This window comes from Trachurus trachurus (assembly GCF_905171665.1).
Source record: "Trachurus trachurus genome assembly, chromosome: 14".
In the NCBI taxonomy this organism is placed as follows: Eukaryota; Metazoa; Chordata; class Actinopteri; order Carangiformes; family Carangidae; genus Trachurus; species Trachurus trachurus.
In genome coordinates this window covers 19,825,361-19,850,161 of record NC_139903.1, presented here as the reverse complement: position 1 = coordinate 19,850,161, position 24,801 = coordinate 19,825,361, and the positions used below count along the sequence as shown (strand labels likewise).

The 24,801-nt window shown below is 41.9% G+C and overlaps 2 protein-coding genes across 2 annotated transcripts; one reads left to right on the top strand and one right to left on the bottom strand.

The window, feature by feature from the left end:
* The first annotated feature begins 531 nt into the window (after positions 1-531).
* On the top strand, positions 532-17,264 carry rsf1b.1 (remodeling and spacing factor 1b, tandem duplicate 1). Its single transcript, XM_083987324.1, has 16 exons — positions 532-688; positions 2,294-2,385; positions 2,897-2,989; positions 3,340-3,545; positions 3,659-3,762; positions 4,282-6,794; positions 7,081-7,362; positions 8,926-9,030; positions 9,129-9,208; positions 9,979-10,033; positions 10,125-10,237; positions 10,595-10,662; positions 10,821-11,037; positions 11,130-11,350; positions 11,799-11,978; positions 13,363-17,264. The coding sequence occupies exons 1-16, from the start codon at positions 535-537 to the stop codon at positions 13,938-13,940; spliced, it is 5,061 nt and encodes a 1,686-aa protein (XP_083843450.1). The 5' UTR covers positions 532-534; the 3' UTR covers positions 13,941-17,264.
* Positions 17,265-18,982: 1,718 nt separating this feature from the next.
* LOC310997151 (aquaporin-11-like) lies at positions 18,983-23,305 on the bottom strand. The gene is made up of 3 exons (XM_083986799.1): positions 22,614-23,305; positions 21,582-21,698; positions 18,983-20,660 (listed from the first exon to the last, which is right to left on the bottom strand). Exons 1-3 carry the CDS (start codon positions 23,200-23,202, stop codon positions 20,554-20,556), a joined length of 813 nt encoding a protein of 270 aa, XP_083842925.1. The 5' UTR covers positions 23,203-23,305; the 3' UTR covers positions 18,983-20,553.
* Between the last annotated feature and the right edge of the window lie 1,496 nt (positions 23,306-24,801).

The window sequence follows — 24,801 nt, the reverse complement described above, 5'->3', positions numbered from 1 at the left end:
AGACCCGGTAGAGGCTAGACAGGCCAGATAGATAGAGTCCAGAGAGGTAAAGAGAGTCCAGTGAGAACATAGGGCCTAATTTTCTTCCTAAAATCTTAGAACTGTGGGAACATAGGGCTGTGGGAACATAAGGCAGTGGGAACATAGGCATGGACCCCTACATTTCAATGAAAGAAGCTCCTCGCCTGAAGAATCTCCTCTCCTCATCAGTAGTTGACATAATAGACAAAAACACAACAAAAACAAAGGAAAGGTTGAGTAAAAAGTTTAAAACTCAGAGCTACCAGACTTTGCTGCTGCCAGTTTAAGCGCATCTGAAAATATTTTATGTATTTGTATAGTGTATTTTGCATGAACATGAACACTTTTCTTTTTTAATTATGCTTATATATCACTACTCTTTAATAATGAAGTAATTAACGACTATTTATTTACTTCATTTTATCGTTTGTTTTCTTTTATCCGCTGTTTTATTTCGGTAACACCGGAAGCAGTTGGGTTGATTCCGGCTGGCTTGACAGTGGTGTGGAAAAGATGGCTGCTTCGGCGGCAACGGCGAGTTCTTCCCCCGGTTTGTGTCCGAATTACGCAGTGATTTGCTCCTTCCTCGAGCGGTACGGAGCGCTGCTGGACCTGCCGGAGCTCACCTTTCCTCAGCTGGAGCGATATCTGCAGGACACATCCTCAGGTAGGGGCAGAAACACCCCCCAGACTTCACCGCCGCTTTAATGATAATGGTATCGTGCTAGCAGGCTAGCAGCTACGTTAGCTAGTTGTGTGTTATTGTGTGGTTTTCTAACCTTCTGCTTTACTTAAATGTGAGTTAACCTCCTCCCAGAGCTGCTCTTCGAAGTGGAAAACGTGTCTCTGTGCAATTTGTCGGTCCCCCGAGTGTGAAGGTGCCGAATTAGTCGAGGTTTTCTGTCACTTTTTAGCTTTTGAATTGGGCTTAATTTTTTCCAAGCTGCCTTTATCTGCCACTGTAACGCTCCTCGTAACACAACACAGGGCACTAATGTGCGGGGAAAACAGTGCGTGCGAGGCGGTAAAGCTGCTGCTACTTCATGCAACTCACGGTGGACCGCGATCGTTAATCGGTAAAGGTGTCGTTGTGTGAGACGGGCACGAAATTGTGCACTTTATTTACAGTTAAAATATTTTGTCATGTAGTGTTTCGCACTGCTTCTGTCAAGGCGCCCACAACAAATATAATATCCGGTTTGGGCTTTCAAAATAAAACGTATTCCACCACCAGAAACACGATTATCTCTGTCAACGACATGCATTTATGGCCTGGCTGTGCATTTATAGTGACTATTTTCGTGCATATTTGTGTTATTCTCACACCGTCGTTGGCAAAGTAATGCCACACAATGATCTTGTTGTAGCTGCATGTGAGGTTAAAGCCGGTGAACTTCCGTTTGTCGTGCTCATTGTGTTGGACTTGACGAGTTATTATACAGTTGTTGCTCTGCGCATGCGCCGACCGTCCAATAATTTTCACCTCACACTGACATCTGCTCCGTTCAAATTAACTCAGGCAGACACTGAAGAGAAGCAGGTCTCTCTGAGATGAAACTTGACCAACTATTCCGAGGCCTTTCTGTGTTCATCTGGATTCAGATACAGGTTTTTTGTTTTTTTTTAATAGGTAAATCAGCGGCTATGAAATACTGCGTTTGTTTTATTGTTTTCACTAACAGGATAAAGGGTTCAGAAATCTGAAACAGTTTTTTTTTTCTTCACACTCTAGCCAGTAGTCTAGTCCAGAGCGTATGTGAAGTGTTGTTGAGGTTAGACCTAGTCTGACATGGTCTGGATGTGAATACACGCTCAAAATCACAACATTTGCACTTTTTGTTTTCACCTAAAGAAGGCAGAGTATGTGTAGTTGCCTCTGTGTGTATGTGGTCCAGACTTAAAACATCTACTTAACGGTTTATAATCTAGATCTGGTCTGATGTCATTTGGAGGGGACAGAAGCTGTGAAAGCACTTTTATGAAACTGTTGTTTAAATGTTCTTCAGACTGTCCCCAGTGATGCAGACCAGATTTTATAAGTATATTTGTAATAGTTTTTGATTTGTTCTTTGAGATACTTTTTTGTTAATAATACCTGTTATTGTTATAATGTTATGTGTCATTGTAAATCTGAATGCCACAGCCACTCGGTCTGATATCTGACACTGTCTCTCTCTTTCTCAGTATCAGAGCTCAACAGATTCACATGTTCCATCCTAAACTTGTTTTTTTTTTAGACTTTAATCACTTTGTCTGTTGAATTTCTCCTCAGTCCCAAAGCTGCTGGTCGATCTTCATGTCAAGCTGCTGAGGAAGATCGGCAAATCAGTGTCTGCAGACAGATGGGAGAAATATCTAGTCAAGGTAAATGGTTTATGTATAGTGTCTATATATGTATTAGGCATACACTAGTAGGGATGGATATCTATATTTATTATAGATTTTTCTATTATTTTCTCATATGCGCGTGATTAACTTTGAAAAGTTCAGACCAAAGCAAAACCAGGATGTTAAAGAGCTGCTTGAATCTCTGTTGTCTCACCATTACAAAGGAACCACATGGTCCATTGTTGATATGAAGAAAATTGATTAGTGCAGCTTTTAGACCAGTGGGAAAGAATCAGTGATCACATTTAGACCATCATGGGACACAGACACAGACCGTCCAGACCGCACTCACGGTTACTTTACTATAATAAAAGCATGATGCAATTTAAATGCTTGTAAATTGTCTTCTCCATGTGGAGCGAGTATCTTACACAGCTGTGCAGCCTGTGATGTTCAGATGTGTTGATTTAACTTTGCTAACTGGAGCTTTGTGATGTTATGTATTGTAAGGTGCTCAGGTTTAACAGAGTTTCTTGTTTCCTCGCAGGTTTGCCAGGAGTTCAACACAACATGGGCGTGGGAGCTCGAAGAGAAAGGATACAAGGAGATGACGCTGGAGTGCAAGACGGGGATACTTAAAGTGAGTCCTTTGATACTAAAGTCATCATTGGTGTAAAATTACATATTAAAAGCAGCAGAAAACAGTAAAATAATGAATTCCAAAAACAGATTGAAAAGGCCAAAAGCCATACAAGCAGCTCTAATATGAATGAATGTATGAATGAATGAATAATATGAATGAACACAATTTCCTTAATGCGGAAAATAATCCCTGTCTCTCTGTCCGGTTTGCTGCTGAACAGAGTTGTGATTAGTGATTGATGATGATCAACAATCATCAGTGCAATCGCTCATAGTTCATGTCTTTGTGGTGTGTAGTGTTGATGTAGCGTTACTCACTCTTATTGTGCCTCTTTTTTTTTTCTACAGTATTTGTGTGAGATTCAGTTTGACGAAAATGTTAAGTTCAAAACAGCCATCAATGAGGAGGACCCAGATAAGATGCGCCTGCAGCCGATCGGCCGGGACAAGGATGGACAGATGTACTGGTTTCAGCTGGACCAAGACAACAACGTGCGCGTCTACCTGGAGGAGCAGGACGACTTGGACGGGTCGACGTGGAAATGCATCGTCAGGTAAACCAGAAAAGTCTCAGCAGGCAGTGGTGAATGAAATTAAATGACATTAAAATGGCGTTATAACTGTGTTGTTAACTCGGTCCTATTCCTCCACACCTTTGTTTCTGCAGAGATAGAAACGACTTGGCCGAGGTGGTCGCTCTGCTCAAGACGCAAATCGACCCGGAGCTGCTGAAAAGGGACGAGCTGCTGAAGCAGCAAAACAAAGTCGACGGTGAAGATGAAGACAAAGAAGGTGGAAAAACTTTTGACTTTCTAATTTCAGAATTGTTAATACCAAAGTAACTTAATGCTCCTTTACCTGCTTTGTTAGACTTTGTATTCTTTCAGAAAATCTTTTAGGTTTACATTTGGGTTGTGTCGCAGGGAAAAAAGACATGCAGGGTTAATACACAGTACACTAACACTTAATACAAAGGAGTTCAGGGGGAAAGAAGGAACAAAGAGTAAAGACACATCACACTGTTACTCATTCATTCTGGCAGGTCAGCTACAATCTGGTCTTATAGGTTTAATGTTTTCTGTCGCCTTTATTTGGGGGTTTTATGTTTTTTAATTAATGTATTTTTCCTCAGTGTTGTGTTTATTGGGCATGTGAAGAGATAGAGAAGATTTTATTTAATACTTGTCTTATTCTACGTTGAATTACCTAACTCGTCCAGCACCTTGGGCAACAAGTGTTGTTTTAAATGTGCTGTACAAATAAAGTTTGACCTTTTTATTCGTGTTTCAGGGGTAAAAAAGATCGACACCTCATCAGATGAAGAAGGCAAAGACCCCAGTAAAGCTGCCTGTCCGGTCTCACCAAAGACAGAGGACGGTGACAAAGTAGTAACGCAGGAGGACAACTTGAAACCAGAAGCTTCTGAGGCCAAACCATCACCGAACGGCATCGTCGCAGACAAAACCGAGGCCGAGCTCAGTTCAGAAAACATCAGCGCAAAAGTGCAGACCATCAAAGAGGAGCCCATGGAGGTGTCGGAAACTAAAACGAGCACAGCAGCAAGCGAAGCGTGCGCCCCAGAAGCCCCGAGTTTACCGCTGAAGGTGGAGAAAGGCGAGCAGGTCAAGAGGAGCACTGCAGAGGAGATCCAGCAGGCGCTGAAGAACGACCAGCAGGCCAAGATCCCTCTGAAGAAAAGAGGGATGAAGTTCAGCGAAGACTTTGAGAAAAACAGCCACAGCAGCAGCATCATAGTCCAAAACCCATCGGTGTCTCAGGCCAAGGACGCCCCCAAAGCCGAGACGGCTCCCGAACAGACCAAGAAAGCCCCGAGCGTAAACGATCACGTCAACGGTGAAATCAAGCCGCCGCCTGAGAAAGATCTCCAGAGCCATTTGAGCGACTCGTTAAAAGACACCGCCGCAGAACCAAAACCCGCAGAGGTGAAAGAAAACGCCTCCTCAGCCACAGAGAAGGAGAACGTGGAACCTAAAAAAGATGAAGCACCGACGATCACAGAGTCGGATAAGAGGAGTTCAGAAAAGGAAAACAGTACAGAAACAGAAAAGAAGGAAGCACACGAGTCTCAGCAGGCACCTAAAGCAGAGTCTCCACCGTTACCTAAAGATGTAAATAATGCACACGAGACGCCTGCTAATCATGACAAGTCTGAAGAAATCAAAGAGCGACCTGCAGATACAGCGGAGTCTAAGACAACCACATTAAAGGAGCCTGATAAAACATTAACAACCGATGAGTCAGAGAAACTAAATTTAAATCATGAAGTCACATCCAAAGAAGCCGAATCAAAAGATTCAGGGGGGAAACCGGCCTGTGAGGACATGGACACCTCAGAGTCGGGTCAGGCTGAAGAAACTAAGACAATGCAGAAGGAGAAAACAGAAGCTGGTGATAAAGACGCTAAAGAAACAGAAACATCCAAGACTAACGTGGAGCAACGTGACGACTCGGCACAGGAAAAGAAACCAGGAGTGAAGTCGCCGCCTGTCAGCGAAGTTCCTCCAGAGAAATCTGACAGCCTTAAAAATACAGAGTCGCCATCTGTAATTAAATCAACAGAAAAGGTAAAAGACGGGGACAGCACAGAGAGTTCACACATCATTAAAACTTCTTCTGTCATCAAAAAAGCAGACCAACCCTCAAAGGTTGAGAAATCAGAGAAAACGTCCGACAGTAAGAAAAGCACAGAGTCTTCTGAGGTTAAAAAGGTGGATGATGAATCAGAAGCCTGTAAACCTGCTGCCACGGAGACGACTCCAGAGGAAACCGGCACGCCCTCGGAAAAGACGGAAAAGCCCGAGGATATAAAGGAAAGTGTCAACTGTGAAGACGACACGAAGCGTGACGCCACCAAGACGGGCGACAAGACGCCGGGGCCCGAGGAGGCAGAAGCTGTTAAACAGGATCCAACAAAGACACAGGACGACAAGAGAGCTGAAGTGAACTCTGTTGAAAAAACAGACGAGGCTTCTGAGGGGAAAGATAAACCATCCAGTCCGGCCGAGAAGGTGAAGGAAAATGATGAAAAAACAGAGAAAGAGGCGGAAAAGGTGTCGGAACAAACGGAGGCAGAGCGTCCGTCAAAAGAGAGTCAAAAGGACGCTGATAAGGGAAGAGAAAAAGAGGCAGACAGTGAGAAAGACGGTGAGAAACGACTGTCTGCAGACAAAGAGAGTAAAGAGGATTCTGCAGAAGATAAAGTGTCGAAAAGCGATAAAGCAGAAAAGGAGAAAAATGCTTGTGAAGAGAGCGAGAGTTCAACCAAAACAGAGGAATCTGGTTCCCAAAACTCGAGCAAAGAAGCCGAACCCGAACCCCCAACGGAGAAGGAACAGCCGGACCGTCCCAGCAGAAAACCGTCCACCGATAAACCCGCCGAGAAGGAGGGTAAGAGCGTAAGCGAAGACGAGGAGTCTGTGACAAAGAAAGAGGTCGAAAACGGCGGCGAAGCTCCGGCAAAGAAGAGCGCCCGTCGGAGGGTGAGGCCCTTCGTTCACAGAAGGAAAGCTGAGGTGAGGAGAGAGGAGAGACAGGACTCGGAGTCGGACACGAACACGGGGATGTCTCTCCGGAGGTCGCCCAGGATCTCCAGACCAACTCCAAAAGCCGTGGAGATCCAGGACAGGAAGATGGAGAAATCCCAGGCTGCGCCGGCGGCCGAGATATGCGAGGACAACAAGGCGGAGAAGGAGGAGGAAGAGGAAGAAGAGGAGGAGGTGAAGGTTGTGCAGAAGAAACCAAGAGAGAAGAAGACGGACCAAGAGGGTCAGCCTAAACCAAAGGTCAGCCTGCCCACCAAGAGGCCATGTTTACATTTGATTTCATTTTCTTCTGTCTGTCATGACAGTAAACAGTCGCTGTGAAAGGAGATTAGCTTTTGAAATCTTTTCAGAATAAAATACCGTGGTTATACACCCGCTTTAAAATCTTCCTGATATTATATATATACCGGTACTTCTTTTTTTAATCCCCTCTGAGAAATTGTTATGTCTGTTCAGCTTATTGCTACTAGTAATAATAACGATGTGCACATGAGATGCAAAGATCTGAACTTGTGTTTGTTTCAAGGGGAGAAAGAGGCGGAAGGTCCGATGGTCCAACACCCGAACACGCCGCAAAAAGAAAGGCTCTGAAGACGAGGACGAGAACAGCAATGAGGAGTCCAGCGACGAGGAGGAGAGCGAGGAAGAGGACGACAGCGACGAAGACTACAAGGTGGAGCGGAGCAGGAAGCGGCGGAACCGGAACCGAGAGAGGCGGAGCTCGGACTCATCGACGTCCTCGGACGACGGCCTACCTCCAAACGACGACCCCTGTAAACACTGTGGTCTTCCAAATCACCCCGAGCTGGTGGGTTCACAACACGTTGACCTGAGTCTCACTGTACGATAGAGGGAGAGGAGGAGAGGGGGAGAGAAGACAGGATATAAAATACTTTTTTAAAAGAAATGAGGAGCAATATGTGCAAGGACAAGTTGTGATATCATGAGGACGCTGAAGAAAACAAACAGGTTTAAAGATGTGCAGTGAGGCACGTAGAGAGCTGAGGAGCAACAACAAAATGTTTAGACTGGTTAGACACAAGGCAGCTGAGATGTATGACAGCAATATTGGGTAAAAAAGGAGAAGGATAATCTATGGCAAGTCACAAATTTATAAAAAAAGAAAGTTTAAAATTTAATCAAGGAAGATTCCTGTTGCACCTGTTTTTTGTTTTTTTTACAACATACAGCACACACACTCGTGTCTATACACACACGCGTCCAAACATCCATGAATTAATAACACAAACAGAAAAAATCATATGACAAGATATAAGAGATAAGGCAGATATGACAATTATGAGCCAGTCCAGGTTGGTTGTCATAGTTTCTTCTTGACCGTTTGATTATTTGCAGTCGGTCAAAACCAATTGAAGTACACATGTCCAACACACAAAGAAAAAATATAAACAAATACATATTAAAAATCAAATTTTAGATTCACAGTGTGATGTCCTCATGATGCCCCTTCCTTTGTTTCCTTGCAGAAATGTTACACACATCTCAGCTCTTGTCAGATAATTACATAAAATGATTCATAAAAAGTTTCTACGTTTTGTAAAATGAATCTTGTTTCTTCAAAGACAATTTAATTTTCTGAGGCTGGAAATGTTTCATTACATCTCTGATTAGATTTGAATGTGTGGGCGGAGTGAGTAAAATCTGTTTTGTGGTAATAGGCTACAGATGATGATATCATATCACACTGTATGAGTCTAAGTCCTGGAACGACTATAAATGTTTAGGCTGAAGAGAGTTTCTAGGTCGGACTGAACCAGTAGAATCAACAGTAACACAATGTGTTTTTATTCGCTGGATTGAACTTTTTCTTCTTTTTTAACGAAGCTGCAGATTGGTAGGAGTTATTTTTACTTCCCCTGACTCCAGGAGTAAAAGTTCCAATTATTTTTCTCCATAAACAAAGTTGTGTGACTCACACATGGAGTCAGGAGTGGTGGAAGAGCTGCAGTCAGGCAGAAGTTAACTACTGCGACTGCTCTGAGTTTCATTATCGCTCAGCCTCAGATTGTGAGATGGTCGTTCTCCGTTAACTGCAGACAGATGGTAAATGTTCCAGTGATGAGATAATTCATTCTGCAGCCAAAATCAATACACGCATGGATTCAGGATAAATTATGGGTGAGTTTAGTTTTGCTGCCGAAACAATGAAGCGTTTTGTATTTGACTGGGCACTTCTATATCTTGATTATTTAGAACGTATTCACTCTGATAGTTATTTACCAAAATACAAAAAAAAAACACGATTCTTAAAACATATCAGGTATTTTTATTATTAATAAAAATGGGACTATTTTTTTATTTTGGTGTGTTAATAAGCCTCTAATAACATCTGTCCACATCTGCTTTGTAGATCCTGCTGTGTGACTCGTGTGACAGCGGCTACCACACAGCCTGTCTGAGGCCTCCGCTCATGATCATCCCTGATGGAGAGTGGTTCTGTCCGCCCTGTCAACACGTACGTACCGGGCCGAGCAGCAAACAAACAGCAGATCAGAGGAGGTTAATAAAACGTGGCTCTTGTTTTTAATGATGTAACCGTTGTTCCCTCTGTAGAAGCTACTCTGCGAGAAACTAGATGAGCAGCTGCAAAACCTCGACGCTGCTTTGAAGAAGAGGGAGCGAGCTGAGAGAAGGTGAGACGGTTTGTGTTTTATCTGCTCATAAAAACATGTGGAGAGGAGCTGCCTTTTTATTTTTTCAGCTAACGATGCCTCCTGTTTGAGTTTGGGGTTTTACTGCCTCGCTGTTTCTTGACCCACTTTTTTCATCTGGTTTTGTGAAATTGTAAAATTTAGGTAGATTCAACCCGGTGGTCATTTTTAAGGCCCTGAGTTTGCTGCGTTTTTAAGTTCATTGTGATATTAGGGCTGAATGACATTAAACATTTTTTGTTGAAATTTAATTATTTATTTATTTTCATTTAATTACCACTGAAAAGATATAAAAATGACGATGACACAAACATGTTTCCTTACATCTGGGGGATGAGATTTGAAAGCCTCTGACACATTTAACATTTTATCATTAAGAACTGGAGCTGAGTTTTAGAAGTTGAGGCGTTTAAGAGATTTTTGATTAATTGTGCGGTCCTGTAGAAGAGAGTTTTCTTTCTGTCTGTTCTCTCTCTTCAGCTTGTTCTGAACTCCTGCATATTTTCACCTCATCAGGTCTAAAAATCAAACCTCAGCTATAATAAATAATACGTGAGGTCACTAGTAGACTTTGAAAAAAAAAATGTACATAGTGGATGTTGGGACGTAGAACAATCATAGCATTACAATGTACAGAAATCTAAACAAAATTGCATTTGAAAATCAAAAGCAATAAGCAGTGTATTGATCAGGGCCATGATGTCTTGTCTTATTGATGGTGAAACACTCTTTGTGTGTTCTATCTCTTGCAGGAAAGAGCGTCTTATTTACGTTGGAATCAGTGTTGAAAACATCATCACACCCTCCGTGAGTACAACCTCTGGTCGTAAAAGTCAGACTGGAAAATATTCAGTAACTAATGTTTCAACCGCAAATGATGAATCCTCGCTCTACGCAGGTGGAAGTAGAGGAAGAAAAGCCAGAGATCATCATTAAAGAGAAGAAGGAACCGAAGCGGAGTAAGAGCTGGGGTCGAAGATCAACGAGGGCGAAGAAAAACATCAGCTACAGGTTTGTGCACCGAGAGAAACGCTCTCCTTCAGAACGACTGACCGGTTTTATACACAGATTTTAGTCTTAGTTGAGGTTTGCTGTGGAATAAGGTTATTGATCAGGTGAGATCACAGACAGAGAACGTATGAGAGAACATTCCTCTCCTCACCCATCGCATCTATGAAGACCTCGTTAGTTCCCAGTGCTCATTAAAACAGCTGGAGAGTTTCTTATGGTCACGTTTTGGCCTCGTGTTTGAGCAGGTTTTAAATTCTCTTCGCAGGAATTGGCCGACGTGCTCTGATAGTACGGTGTGTTCAACTGCTCGTGAAATGTGATTCCTGTCTGTGCTGTATGTTCATTTTTTTTTTACAGATTTGATGAATTTGATGAGGCGATCGAGGAGGCAATTGAAGAAGACATCAAAGAAGCGGAGGGCGGAGGTAGGAGGACGTGTTGAAAATGATTTAAAACAATATTTTTTTATTTGGAGAAATGTGTTAATCAGTGAGCTCAAGATGGAGCCATGTTTCCAAACACGTTCAACTGTCCCTTTAAGACGTGAGAAGTGTTCACTAGGGTTACTGTCCACTGTCCACAGGAGCCGGCCGGGGTAAAGACATGGCCAACATCACAGGCTGCAGGGGGAAGGACATGTCCACCATCCTGCAGGCGGATGATGAGGGGAAGGAGAACGGCCGCCCGCCACAGCCCAGCATCAGTCAACGCAAGAAGAAACGCCGGCGACTCAACGACCTGGACAGCGACAGCACCGTGGACGAGGAGGAGAGCGAGGAGGAGTTCCGCCTGACCGAAAGGTAGAAAGAGACGAGACGACTCTGACGGGAGGGTTCTGTCCACAGGGACGCATTTACAAATCCTTCGTTTTTTCTTTCTGTTTGTCTTTCAGCTCAGAAGAAGAGTTTGTCGTGTCGGAGAACGGGTCCGAGGCCGAAACGGACGGCGACTCCAACGACAGCGACTTCGGCAGCAACAAAGGAAAGCATCGCACCTCGTCACGGAGCAAGAAGCGGCCATCGCGAAGACGAAGCTCCCGGAAGCGGCGGAGACCAAGAGGTTACTCTGACGATGAAGAGGAAGAGACGGATGAGGAGGACGAAGATGAAATCGGTACATAAATTATATTCATCAGTTTCTGGTCTCTGTTCTGACACTTTCACCGCTCTGTTGTACGTATCGGTGAATATGAATGGATTTAGACAGACGGCTGGAAGTGGTAGACATATCTGAACACTTAATAATAATAATAATTATTATTATTATTATTATTATAATTATTATCATCATCATCACCATCATCAATGATGTTTAACTACAACTTTATGAAAATATTGAAAACAACTTCTCTGGCTAATGTCTCACATGTTCAGGCTTTTTGCATTTCACTGTTTCAAACTGTTGCAGATTGAAAATCTTTGCATTTGTATTTTCTTCATTCCAAAATTTTGTCTGTCTCATAAAGCTTAATTGCAAAAATTTTCAGCCAAACAGGTCAGTGTCTGCTTCAGCGGTTACATTTGTACCCCTTGCAATTGTTGTGTCTTGTGTGTTTGTCCAGTGACCGAAGGCTCCAGTGAGTACAGCGACAGTGATCTTGACATGAGTCGACGACGGTCTCGGCGGAGTCAGAAGAAGCAGGTGAACTACTGTGAGACGTCGGAGTCCGATGGATCTCAGGCAGAAACCAACCGGGCTAAAGTGAAACCCAGACCTCGCCAGGAAAGCTCAGAGAGCGAAGGTGAGTCAGAAACACCTTGACGTTTTGTTTTGATACCTCACACAACAGCAATAATAATAGAGAGTACATCTGTCTGATCTGAGCACAAGTGGCATTCAGTCATTTTACAACAAGATCCTGGTTTGGCCCGAAGGTAAAATATCCTGTCCCCCTGCTGCTCTCAGAAACACATGTTTAAAAGTCATGACAGTAATTCATGAAGCACTTCAGCACCACGGACAGAGACACTCAGGTCCATGAGACCTTTGAACTGAGTCACTGCTGGTCACTCACCGTGAGATTAAAATCTCTCTTCAAAGAGAAACATGAGAACAAGACACAGACACCAAACAGCAACAATAACAGAGCCACAGAATAAAAGAAAGAATTAGACATTCACGGTCATAATAAAAATATTATCAAAAAAATGTATTACAGATGCAGCTTGCAAAAGGTTGAGAACCCCTGGGCTAAGGCCTACACCCTATACTCCTTTTTATATGAAAATACAGTATTTGGGAAGCAACTGTGTGGCAAAAAAAAGGAACCACTCTCAAAGGGCGGCATAGCGTAAAGATGAACAGGGGAATATGATTGAGCCTGAAAATAAATTTCAGTCAAAAGATTTGTTTTGCTTTAATCCATGCTGTCCCAGTCAATGAGCTGTAAGTTGTAAAGCAGGAGAACGTTTCTGATCATCACTGCTCCCTTTTCTCTCAGACATGGTCCCAATGTCACCGAACACAAAGTCAAATCACAAAGCTAACAGTACTGTTACAACAACAAACCAACTTCATTAGCATTTTCCCAATAAAAGACTGAAGTCGGTGTAATTATATAGATGGTAAACATTGTATATGAAGAGCAGCTAAAATTGATCCGTAAAAGTTCTTGGTTGAAGTCTAATCGCTTTGCTGCAGATACATGCCTTGAGATGTGTGTCTCTTTTTATTCAACCAGCCGTGTGAGCATTTTAATTGAGAGGACTTCATTCATCAGCCTGATGATGAATCAGTCTGTCACAAATAAAGATGTAAAATCATAAGGAAATGTAAGACACTCATTTGAGACCAGTTTGCAGGTCATGTCATTAATTCATTCAATCATTCCATCAAGCTATTCTGCCAGTGTCACTGTCAACGTGACGGATACTGAGTTGATGGAGTCACTAGATCTTTAACTGTGGACAGTGACACTACATTTAAACCAGAAGAGAAACGGGCTGATGGTGATTTCTTGTTGGATCAGTTTTAATGAAGTTAGGTCCTTGTAAGTGTTTACATCACTGCAGTACGATGTCCTATTTCTGTCATAATTTCTAAATAATCTCCTCATTAGCAGAAATGGTTGTTGACGACCTGAAGCTGAAGGTGTTTCTTGTTTTTGTTTTGTTTGTTTTTTCCAGTGAGTTCCTCCAGAGACTCGGAGGAGGAGCCGAGGGAACGGAGGGTGAAGAGGAGAGCCGACTCCTCCGAGGAAGACTCACGGCAGCGACGCCGACATCTTGCACTTAAACGCAGGAGAGCGTCCGAAGACGACGACGACGACTCGGACGATGACTCGGACGACTCGTCGGAGGAGGATCGTCCCATCCGCAAGCGGGTGAACCGCATTGACTCGGACGATGACGACGAGGAGGAAGAGGAGAAACCAAAGGAGAAGAAGGCGGAGGAGGAGTCAAAGGGAACAAATCCATCGGACAGCAATGCGGCCGAGGAGCCGCCCACCAACGGACAGAGCCCGAAGAAGAGCCTGGACGGCGTCATCAGCCGGCCGGCCGCCCCGAGCACCCCGGCCACCCCGGCCGCCCCGGGCCCCGTCCCGCAGGCAGAGCCGCCCAAAACCGCCAGCGCCGCACCGGCTGCCGCCATCGCACCAAACGGTCTGGCCGGCCAGGAGGCAGCGACGCAGGAAGACGACGAAGACGACCTGTTAGGAGTCACAGACCTAGTGGACTACGTCTGCAATAATGAACAGTTGTAAAAAACAAAAAAAACAAAATGGTGTACTGTTTCATTTTTTGTGGTATTGTATTTTTATATTGCTTAACTTTATTATTCCCTCCCCCACCAACACTTCCTCGTCGTCCTTTTTACGTGTGTCACCCGGAGCTTGATTCTCAGCGACCTCCGCCTCAGTGAGAACTGGATCTGTCACCAGTCTGACGCCGTCGCTGTGGGATTGTAACAGTAACTAATAAGGGCACCAACTTATCAAGTCTCTTTGTTTGGTAATAGTCGTTTTACCTGCAAACCACCGACATCGTCCAGCTCCACTGCCAAACCACCTCCTCCCTCTACAAATGTGTCACACATCATTTCTCCTGTCTCCTTTTTTATTTTTTTTTTATTTTTCCTTGAATGTTACACTCAACATTTTTACACGTTTTGCTCCGTTACTCATCGACATGTAGGGAAAATTGGCACTGAAGTTGTTTATTGTGTAGAAAATAGTTGAAGCTTTGTAGTTATTTGAATGACTGAACATTTTATGAGAGTAAAGCAAGGCATTCCACGATTCGACAAAACTTCTGGGCATCAAAAGGTTTGACATTTTGATAAATATGATCATTGGCTTTCTGGCTGAGTTAGATGAGAAGATCAATCCTGCTCTCATAACTGTTAAATATGAAGCTGCAGACACTTGGCTTGTTTACGACCACACACAAAAAGCAGCTTATTTGACAAACTAACACAGCAGTTAGTGATTTTTCCTGGATAAATATTTTGACACTTGATATCAAGTGTTCCAGTTGCTCTCTTCAAAAAAAACTAAACTAAACACAACAACACACAGAGATCAACAACAGTATTTTGCAAAAAGTCAATTAAAACTGAAGTAGGAAACACTTTGCTACTTGTTCTCATTAACGAAAGCTGTGGGTGTAGTTATTGTTGTTTGGGCTAATGTGTAGCCACACCAGCTAATTAATTAAGTTAATCAGAATGTGTGAAATCAATGGGATTTGATTTCTGGTTGGCTTTCTTTAAAACCAAACGGTCTCATTTTGTTTGTGTTTTGAGGTTATTTAAGGTTCATTCCAGTTTTCCCTTGTGCATAATGTTTTCTCTGATATTTGCATTTATTGAGAGGATAAGCTCTTGACATATACACACAGAAGTACACAAGGAACAGTATTACAAAACAAAAACTACAAGTTCACAGAAACGAAGCTCACTCGCCCTCTCCCACCCACACCAAATATTATACATAAAATATATAAAAGAGAAATTAAATACAATGGTTTTTAGCCACAGTTTTTAGTGTTGAAAATGTCGTACGTGAAACATGAACTGACATGAACTGTTACTTAGTGATGAGTGATCAGTGACTGCAGCTTTGTGTTTAACCAGCAGATTTGAGATGGCACTTTTCACCGACCTGTCCTCTGCAAAGCACATTTCCAAAATGTCAAACTTTGGCTTTAAACTATTCTGACGTATTTTCCATTTAATTTGCAAAAAGTTTAGATAAGACTATTTATTAACTTTTTTTTTGGGTGGGGGGTGTATAGATGAGATGATGAGTGTGACTTGGATCACATATTTGATAAGCTAACCCTCCACACACCCCCTCTGGGATATTGCTGGTCAGATACTGGTGTGTGTGCGTGTGTGTACAGGTTATTGTAGATGGAAGACAAAGACATTATTCCCAGTTTCCTCTGCGCTGGATATTAAAGTGTTCTACATAACAGTATATATTCAACCCCTTGCATCAGGTGAAGGTGTGAATGTATAGATGTGACCCACCAGGCGACCAGCCCTCGTTTCTAAGCCCTGCCCTCCAGTAATAGAGTAGCTTTTGTATATTGTAAACATATACTGTATAATTATTTTAAGTCTGTTTGCTGCCATCGGTATCAGTGGTGAGCTCCCACTTTGTTTGGGGACAGAAACAGAATCAGAAGTAAAACTCTCGTCCCTTCTAAACTTGAGATCTAGTCTAGCTTCCCCTTATTACATCTATGTCAACTTTTTTTTTTATTATGATGTATTTTTTGTATATCTTAACATTTATTTGTTGTTGCCTCTGTCTGAAATGTAAAGTGTCTTATTTTCTTTGTACATTGTCCTTTATAGAAGGTTAAAAAACCTGCAGACCCTTGGTTTTTATTAACTCAAATAACACTCAGCTCCCCAGCAACTTGATTTTCTTTTCTTTTCATTTTTCTTTTGTTTTGTTTTTCTATTCCCCCTGGATCTTCCTATTAACAAAGTCTACATTTCTACGTTAAGATCCTCTGTTTTCATAATCTTTGAGTTATTGTTTGGGTCCGATTGCGACCTTAAAGACCTCAGCCCAGATTTAGATAGTGGAAAATAAAACATGTTTATTTAGTTTTGAAGTGTCAGGATGCAGTTTATTGGACAGAGGGAAATGGACAGAAAAAGAAAAACAAACCAATGACTTTACTGACCTCTGCTGGAACAAGTCTGTGTGTACATTTGTAGTTTTTGCTGTAATATATTTAGAGACATTTTTTAATCATGGAAAAAAAATATATTGGGCAATTCTTTGGGATTGCATGAGTTTCTAATAGTTTTCTTTTTGTAGGGAACTAATACTGGCACAAACATTCTTTTGTAACAAAACCAGGAAACGTTGGCATGTTTTAAGGATGTCTGTTTATTTCCTGACCTGTTGCATTAAGTGCTGAAGGACTCGTGAAATAGACGCCGCAGAATATCTCATCGTCTGCAGTGAAACTGCATTGGTAAGCATGCGCTGACCCACTAAAGGCATGTTATAGAAAAACCTGGGGGGAGATGGGAATTTATCGTAGAAAATAATCTAGGCGGCTGAATCGGATTAAAGAGAAAATGTAAAATATTTTGTAAATTAGTCTCAGCATGGTCTTCACAGAGGATAAACCACTCTATTTATCATACCGTTTTGATACTGGCTGTGGCCAAAACATGACTTCCAAGACAAAAACCTATATGTGCTGCTCGCAGCGCACACGACATAGGCTTCTATACACAATATTTAGCTTTTAGATTAGACAGACAGAATATAAAACCAATTCTACCAAGAGACGAGTGTGTGTTCTGGTGATCCGAGTTGAAGTACAGAAATGTGGACATGTGCTTGTTGAGTAACCCCATTTTATGCTCTCCACAGAGATAAGGAGAATGTATTAATATGTATCTCACGGTTATGAAATAACCAGTACCAAGACCTGCACAGGAAAACAGAGCGAGGCGCGAAATAAAAGGCTGCAATGGGAGTTCAGAGGAAGACGGTGCCAATGACTGAGTGTTAACAGAGTTTCCTATTTACCTCATGATGAATCTGGGAGGAAAAACACCCTGTCCACTGTGTATAGACCCTAGTAGACTGGTTGTTGGTGTTTTGTCTGCTCCTTACATTTTTGTTAACTTTACTGTTATTTCTTATGAATCTGATCTTGTACATTTGTCATAATAAAATGGGTTTTAATCCTCATGTCATTTTTGCCTTGTGTCACTTTGCTCTGACCGTCCATCTGATTTTAGGCCCCAAATGACATTGAATACTTTTACACACCTTTAAACCACATTGTCTCTGCTACAATGTATGTTAGACTATTCTTACCAGCAGCAAATGAAGGGTGGAGGTTCCAGCTGTAAATAAGTGTGATTTAATGTAAAGTTTAGATTATGTCATTTGTGATTTGTGAAGTCAAGTGCATTTGTGCCAGCCAGCGCCGTCCAGTGTTAGCTGGCACCTCTTCTATGTTTGGTTTGAGCATTTCATTAAAGCAAAAAAAGCAGAAAACATAAACATTAGCCTCATGGCGCACGCAAAGACATATTCAAATTTGGGGAAGATCCAGAAAGGTCAGGACTTTTTGGGTCTTACTGTGTATGTCAACAACAAAACAAACTCACTTTTGTACTTTTGCCATGTTCTCTTGTAGCATGCTACCTGCTAGCAGTCACTACTGGCTGATAAAGTATCATCAGCTTGGAGTACTCACAAATGAAACACACACAGTTAAATGGTAACAACTGTATGCTATCAACAAGGCCATAATGAAAATCCTCCTCTGGAAAAATGGACTTATAGCCTTCATGATAATATGGAAGGTTTCACAAAGGTATGGCAGCTGGACTGAGCTCAGTGTTCCTCACTAAAAGTTATAGCACAAATGAATGGTCTGTCTATGTAAAGTTATGTTTCCCTGCTATTTTATTTTTATGTATAATCTTTAAGTAGCTGAAGCTACAGGAAAAATGTATGGTTCTACACAAATTGTATGCAGTAAATATGTGTAACAACAGCTTTTAAAGACGATGTTTATCTTCATGAGGCAAATGTGTGTATTGATTGAACCTAAATAAATAGAATAGAATAAAATAAAAAACAATGAAAATCCTATAAAAGTAGTAATGTTGATAAATCTGTGCAATAGTTAAAATTGAACATGTGTTGACTAAAGTGAATTTTTAACATTGTGTTTATCTGTAATGTTCACAATTCAATGTTAAACTGTCACCGACAGTGCAGTCCCAGCTCACTGTGACATCGATAATGATTGACATGTTCTCGATGATCATGTGGAGTCAGTCTCATGTGAGTCTCAAGTTGGTTGTGTTGAATGTTATCTATGCTGCCGAGTGACTTTGGTATTTGGTTTGGTCGGTCAACATGGGGCTGAGGGCTGGTAAAGGCCACGAAGGTCACATTATGCAACAGATGCCGTGTGAGCCAAAGTAACAGGAGCTCTAGAGGCACGACAGGATTTAATATGGTTTTAGGTCTCCTGGAGGATGACAACAGGAGACTGAGCTGGCACGGTCAGTCTGACATTTTTATTTTGTTAAAACAGGGAAAATAAGATGAGACAAATGATTCACTTGCCAGGTTTAATGACACATGGAGACGTGTCTTTGCACATGCTGAAGGCTTAAATTTAGCATTTTCCTTGTATGGCATTTAAATAAAATAGAGAATTCAATTTAAGGAGGAGGAAAAAAGGCATTTCTAATAAATGCCTTTAAAACACAATACACACCAAGTATATAATAAAAACATGTATATTTTGAAACACCGAGTCAGAGAAATGTAAGAGAAAAATCAATGTTTATTCACATTCTTATCATAATCATCCAGTTACACATTATGACCATCCAGACTTGAGAGGTATTAATATGTTAATCAGCTTGGTTCACAGAGAAACAGACGTTTGTGTGGTTCTGATAGAGAGAAAACAAAACAAAGTGCAGTATATCAATCAAATCCCAGCGCAAATATCACACTGGTTTACTCCAAGTCTTTGTCAGTATGAAGGATAAACAGTAAATGATCAGCTGCAATGAAAACATGAAGTCATTTGTGCAGGAAACCAAACTCTCAACAGTAAAAACTGGGTGAAATCCAGTTTTCTTTAACTCGTGTTCACGTAACAAGTACGTTAGGGAAAAAAAACAAAAAAAGCCAAACGTTTGGTGTAATTACAGACATTTGAAAGAGTAAAGCTTTGACAATTGTGCAAAATTACAGCCATGATCAAACAAAGACCTTCAAACTTTTGTGCTGTCACCGTCACCTCTGGGTCAGAACACCTTGTGTGGGATTTAAAATATGATAAAGAAACAATAAACATCTCAATAGATTTGGCTGTGTACATATACAGTATGTTGTAGGAATGTCATCACTTGGACTGTTGGCATCGAGAAAAAGCAGAGTCACACTTATTTTATGTCATGTGCAGTGAAAATATTAAAAACAAAATCCAATTAATGGCCCCAACAGATACAGAAATCAGTTTGAAGAACTCAGTTTTCAAAACTAAAGATGTTTACAAAAACTTTTTGTGCTTCTAAAATCAACCAAACTGCATAGAGAAAACGACTAATTAAAGCATCAGTAAAATGTTAAGTTTTGCTGCTTTTTGAAAACGCCCTCTAGTTTTGCTCGAGTTCAGTTGTGTTTTATAATTTCCACATTTTGTAATCAAAGTGCTTCCAACTGTTTTTGTTCCCCATTTTGTGTCATCTTATGCAAAGTAGTGATGGAGCAATGAGTTAAAATCTCACTTCAACAGTTACATTCACCTCTGTTTTTAGTGTTGTGCTTTCACAGTCTCTTCAGTCACATGGAGAATATTTGGCAAAACTTAAGTAAAGGTGCATCTATTATCTCACATGTTAAAATCTATCAAATCTAAATATCTAAATGTGACATAATAAAAGAAAAAGTAACCTGAAAATGAGGTTTTAATTAGAAATCAGTATACATCATATTGTAGATTGTCTGTCGGTACTGTAACTTGATTGGTATAATATCTGTGTCACTTCCAACAGCAGCTGTGAAGCCAACATTATCAACCGTTATTTGCTTTTCAATGTTTTAAGCACTTTGTCCTTTAACCTGCGCTACATAATTAGGTCACCATGTGTTCTGTAATGATCACTGTAAATGCTGTTCATTTAAATATATGTGTTTTCCTGTTTTTTCACATTAACGGTTCAGGTCATAACTGGTCTTAATGTGCTGCTTCACAAGTGTTAATGACAAAAGGAAAAACAAGCTGTTTTTGCTGGTATTATTCACATGAGATGTGGAAGACGACGCGCTGTGGCGACTGTGGAGCGTCCCCACGTCCTGGCTACTGTGTCTTCTGTTTCTGGCCAGCAGGGACGTCCATCCCAGTCGTATTCTTCCCAGAGAGGAAAGGGATGACCTTCTCAATAAGCAGGATGCAGCTCGCCACACCTGGGAGCACATGTGGAGACACAGAGCAGGTTACCGTGGTGATGTAGGGAGGTGAAGACCAGTAAGAGCTTTATTAATGAATCAAACACCACAGCGCTTTTCACGCCTCACAGAAAGAGAGGGCCACCCAACCTTGGTAGAGAGGTTGTAGTGATGATGATAGTCCACCTGGATTAATATAACTACATCTGGAAACAACCTGTTTGATAAGTTTCTTATGCTCAGAAAGCCACAAAATTGCATAGAAAAAAAAGACTAATTTTAGCAGATGTGATGTCTAAACTTTAAAAAACAAAACACTTTCTCTGTGTTATTCAGTTTGGCTTAACTTTTCCCAAACAGCTTCCAAACGTGTTCATGTTGTTAACCATACACAGTTGTTAACCATACACAACACGTGCTCCGCCCACATGTGGAGAACGCAGGAGCCAATCAAACTCTTAGCAAAGATATTGATCTTTTATTAACGAGTAAAAATAACAATAAAAAAAATTTCCTCTGGGAAATTTTGATAGGGCCATGGGAGCTACGACCGGTTTTGCCATCTCTGTCAACAGCACTGGTCCCTGCAGCTATGGGGCCAGTGCTCGATGCGATTGCCCCGTGGCCCAAATTATCAGAAATAACTCTAAATAATACTGTGTGATCTGGTGCGCAGAGACAACTTGTGGGCTTCTGGAAAACTTGATTTTCAAACTTTATTATTGTTATTTAATTGGCATTTTAATTTGTACATGACTGAGACATGTTCAGTATTTGTATCGCTACGAGCGCCTACAAATATCCACATGCTTTGAGCTTGGGCATCTTGGCACTGTGGCAACTACCAGAGGTACAGCTTTAACACTCCCAAATGCCCCAAGTGTTTATCTGTATGTTTGTCTGTGTGTGATCCCATTATCTGTCTCTCTGTCTCCTCACCTAGGATCGGGCCGAGCCAGTAGACGAAGCAGTACTCCAGGTATGTGTGTCCGCTGCAGGGGAACTGGATGGAGAAGGCCAGGACGGGGTTAAAAACAGCTCCTGAAATACTTCCACCTTCAGAGAGAGGGAGAGAAAAAGCAGAGAGTCAACGTCAGGACTGAGCAGAGATCCTCCGCTCATCTTCAGCCTCTTTCCAAACCAAAAAATTAAAGTAAAATTAAACTCATAATGAGGCCCTGGGGCCAAAATGAGCCTGTAGCATCAGTCTGTGTTTATATTAACACTTCATCCCACTGGTGAGAACTTTCTGAATCGTCCCTACACAACAAGTCGGCCGAGCATGCAAAGATCCCTATGCAATGACAGAGTTCTTTTAAAAATAGCTTTGCTTGTAAACATGCACTTTTAGTTTCAACTCAACTTTTTTTATTTGTCATTCATTTGAGTAACTTTACATTTCTCTAATGTATTATCTCTCCTAGTTCTTTTATCATTTATTTCTGTCTTTAAGCACCTGTGTGTATTGAGAACCAGGGATGTCATGGAAAAGTAATAAGTGCTTCCTTACTTTCAGGAAATCATTATTAGAAGTTTTGTCAATAAACTAAATCAGATACTTGTGATTCACAAAAACAGAATAAAAAAAACACCCAGGAAATATTAACTCAAGTCTGTTCACTTTCACAACTCGTCATAATAACATAGCCTACTTTCAAATATTGTCACTTTGTTCATCGTGTTTGATGAAGCAAAGTGTCAAAACCTCCTCCAGCTGTTCGCACAACAAAACTGAGAAAAACTGGAAATCCTCACATAAGATGATGGGACTTTAATTTATGTTTGACTTGGAAACCCAGACAGTGAAAAAACACCTGAACCATGGTTAAAGAGCTTTAGGTGATTTTTTACTGATATCCAGCACATCCATAGTAGAAGATGTCATGCAGGACTTTTTATGTGCATGTGTGTTGTTGTGTATGACAGGATGAGACCGCTCCTCTCCAGGTAACCCCCCGGTCACTCACTCACCTGTGTAGACCAGCCCGGTGATGACCGCAGCGATGCAGTGCGCGCGGAGCTTCTCGTCCACTTTGTGCACGGTCATGGCCGCAGCCTGGACCACGAAGGCGCAGCCCAGCTCCACGGCCGCGGCCTCCAGCACGGTGCCGCCCAGCGGGTCGAAACACCTGAAGCCGAACCGCTGGTGCTTCACGTGGATGTCGGACAGACCCTGCGACCACACGGCGGCGGCGAAATACTGCGCGGCGACCGCTGCTCCGAACTGGCAGGCGACGACGACCGCCGCCGCCTTGCCGGTGCTGCTTCCCCGGCAGAAGCTCTCCAGAGCCCCGCAGGGATTACACGTCGCCCCGCGGAAAGTTAGGAGGTGGATGACCGTCATGGTGTAGGTGAGGGCGAGGCCGACCGGCAGCTCCAGCCGCGCCGTCTCCCCCAGCAGCTTCAGTTCGTGCGTGCAGCAGCAGAGCTGGAAGGTGCACGCCGCCTCCAGCAGGTAAACCCAGTAAGCCGAGCCGAGCCGAGCCGCGCTGCGCCGGGCCGCCTCGCTGAGCAGCACCGCGGCTCCCAGCACCGACACCGACACCCACAGGTCGGTCATTCTGCGGCCTGACCTCAAGGTACAAACCGTTCCTCCTAACGGGGCTAACTTTACTTGGACAGCCCCCTCCTCTGCTCCAAACAAGTCTGATTGATTCACCACACCGGCGCGGCTGCTCAGCCGCGTTAAATCGCTCAGTGTCGAACAGGAAACCAGCCGGGCCAGCCTTCAAAATAAAAGCGCTCCAGTTTGCAATATTAAAAACCTGGCGGCACCTTTGTGTTTACGGTCTATGGGTGGCATGCACAAGCACAACACGCCTTTCAAATACCTGGCGTTGTTTAGCACTCATTTACAATGTCAGATGCCGAGTGGATTACAATGGGTTTATCAAATTCCAATCACCAACAACACCACACAACTAGGCACAAAACTTTCTGCAAACCGACTGCCATCTTGCTGAAGCTTTGTGTCTTTACCAGACACGTGGCATCACCCAACTTTTAAAGAAATCTAAATGTCTTTAGAGCCCGTGATGCTCATCATCACATGACGCAAAGTAGTAAATGGATTTTATTTTGAAATGTGTAACCGGAAACGGAGGTCTGGCCCCTCAGACATCGGGACCCTGGATCAGCCACGGGGTAAGAGAAATCCTGCTGATGCAGTTTGACAACTTTTCAAAGAAAAACACCAGCAGGTGGCGCAACAACAGCTTTTAATGATAATAACAGTAATGTTTCTTTCTCTCAATCTTATTTGCAGCTCATATTATTATTTTTTCTTGTTCTGACTCTGAATTTATTCATTTTTTTATAGGCTAGATCATTTAAGTTTCTGTAATGATGTAAACAATTTCAAATTAAACTTGAGGGTCAGAGCTTTAACCTCATTATCTTAAATTTTATTCCCAAGGAGCCTGGAGCACAGAACCAATCAGGTCCCGTCTATAGGTACAGCCATCCATGGAAATGTAGATTTTAATTGTTTACTATGATGATGTTTTTTTTTCTTTTCCTTTGCTTGTTCCCAGACCACCAGGATATGAGCAAGAACTCTTATTGAATCTCAAATTGAAACTTTGATCTGATATTGAAATGACAACAACAACACATAATAATAATAATAATAATAATAATAATAATAATAATAATAATAATAATAATAATAATAATAATAATAATGGTTATTATTGTTATTATTATTATTATTATTATTATATGTGATCATCATGTGATTATAATTATAATTATAATAGCTATTAATTAGTTGTAGTTGTGATTGGTATCATAAGTAGAAGAAGAGGAAGAAGACTACAAGAAACTTCTTCTAGGCTACGAGGAAGGATACAAACACTAGGAGGAAGAGTGCAAACACGTAGGAAAGTAAGAAGAAGAAGAGAGGAGAGATGGAGAAAAGTATTTCCAGGTGGACTCACCTGGTGAAACGATGTGTTTGCATCACCGTGGCAACAGGTGGCAGTCGGTCACACAGAGGTGTACTGTAGGGGATCGACAGGATCAAGTGTAAAGTATAAAATTATTTTCAACATGCAAATTTCCGTGATGAATTTCAAAATAAAGCATATATACACAAAAAAAATATTTATTTTAAATTTTCAAAATGGAAACCGCTTAAGTAAGTTTGAATACACTTGTC

Excerpts from the sequence above, each read along its gene's own strand:
- LOC310997151 (XM_083986799.1), bottom strand. The coding sequence starts at position 23,202 with ATGACCGACCTGTGGGTGTCGGTGTCGGTGCTGGGAGCCGCGGTGCTG. Across the intron at positions 21,699-22,613 it reads CACCGGGCTGGTCTACACAG|GTGGAAGTATTTCAGGAGCT; the intron begins GTGAGTGAGTGA and ends CTCTCTCTGAAG. Across the intron at positions 20,661-21,581 it reads CTGGCTCGGCCCGATCCTAG|GTGTGGCGAGCTGCATCCTG; the intron begins GTGAGGAGACAG and ends ATGTGCTCCCAG.
- rsf1b.1 (XM_083987324.1), top strand. The coding sequence starts at position 535 with ATGGCTGCTTCGGCGGCAACGGCGAGTTCTTCCCCCGGTTTGTGTCCG. Across the intron at positions 689-2,293 it reads TCTGCAGGACACATCCTCAG|TCCCAAAGCTGCTGGTCGAT; the intron begins GTAGGGGCAGAA and ends ATTTCTCCTCAG. Across the intron at positions 10,663-10,820 it reads CAAAGAAGCGGAGGGCGGAG|GAGCCGGCCGGGGTAAAGAC; the intron begins GTAGGAGGACGT and ends CACTGTCCACAG.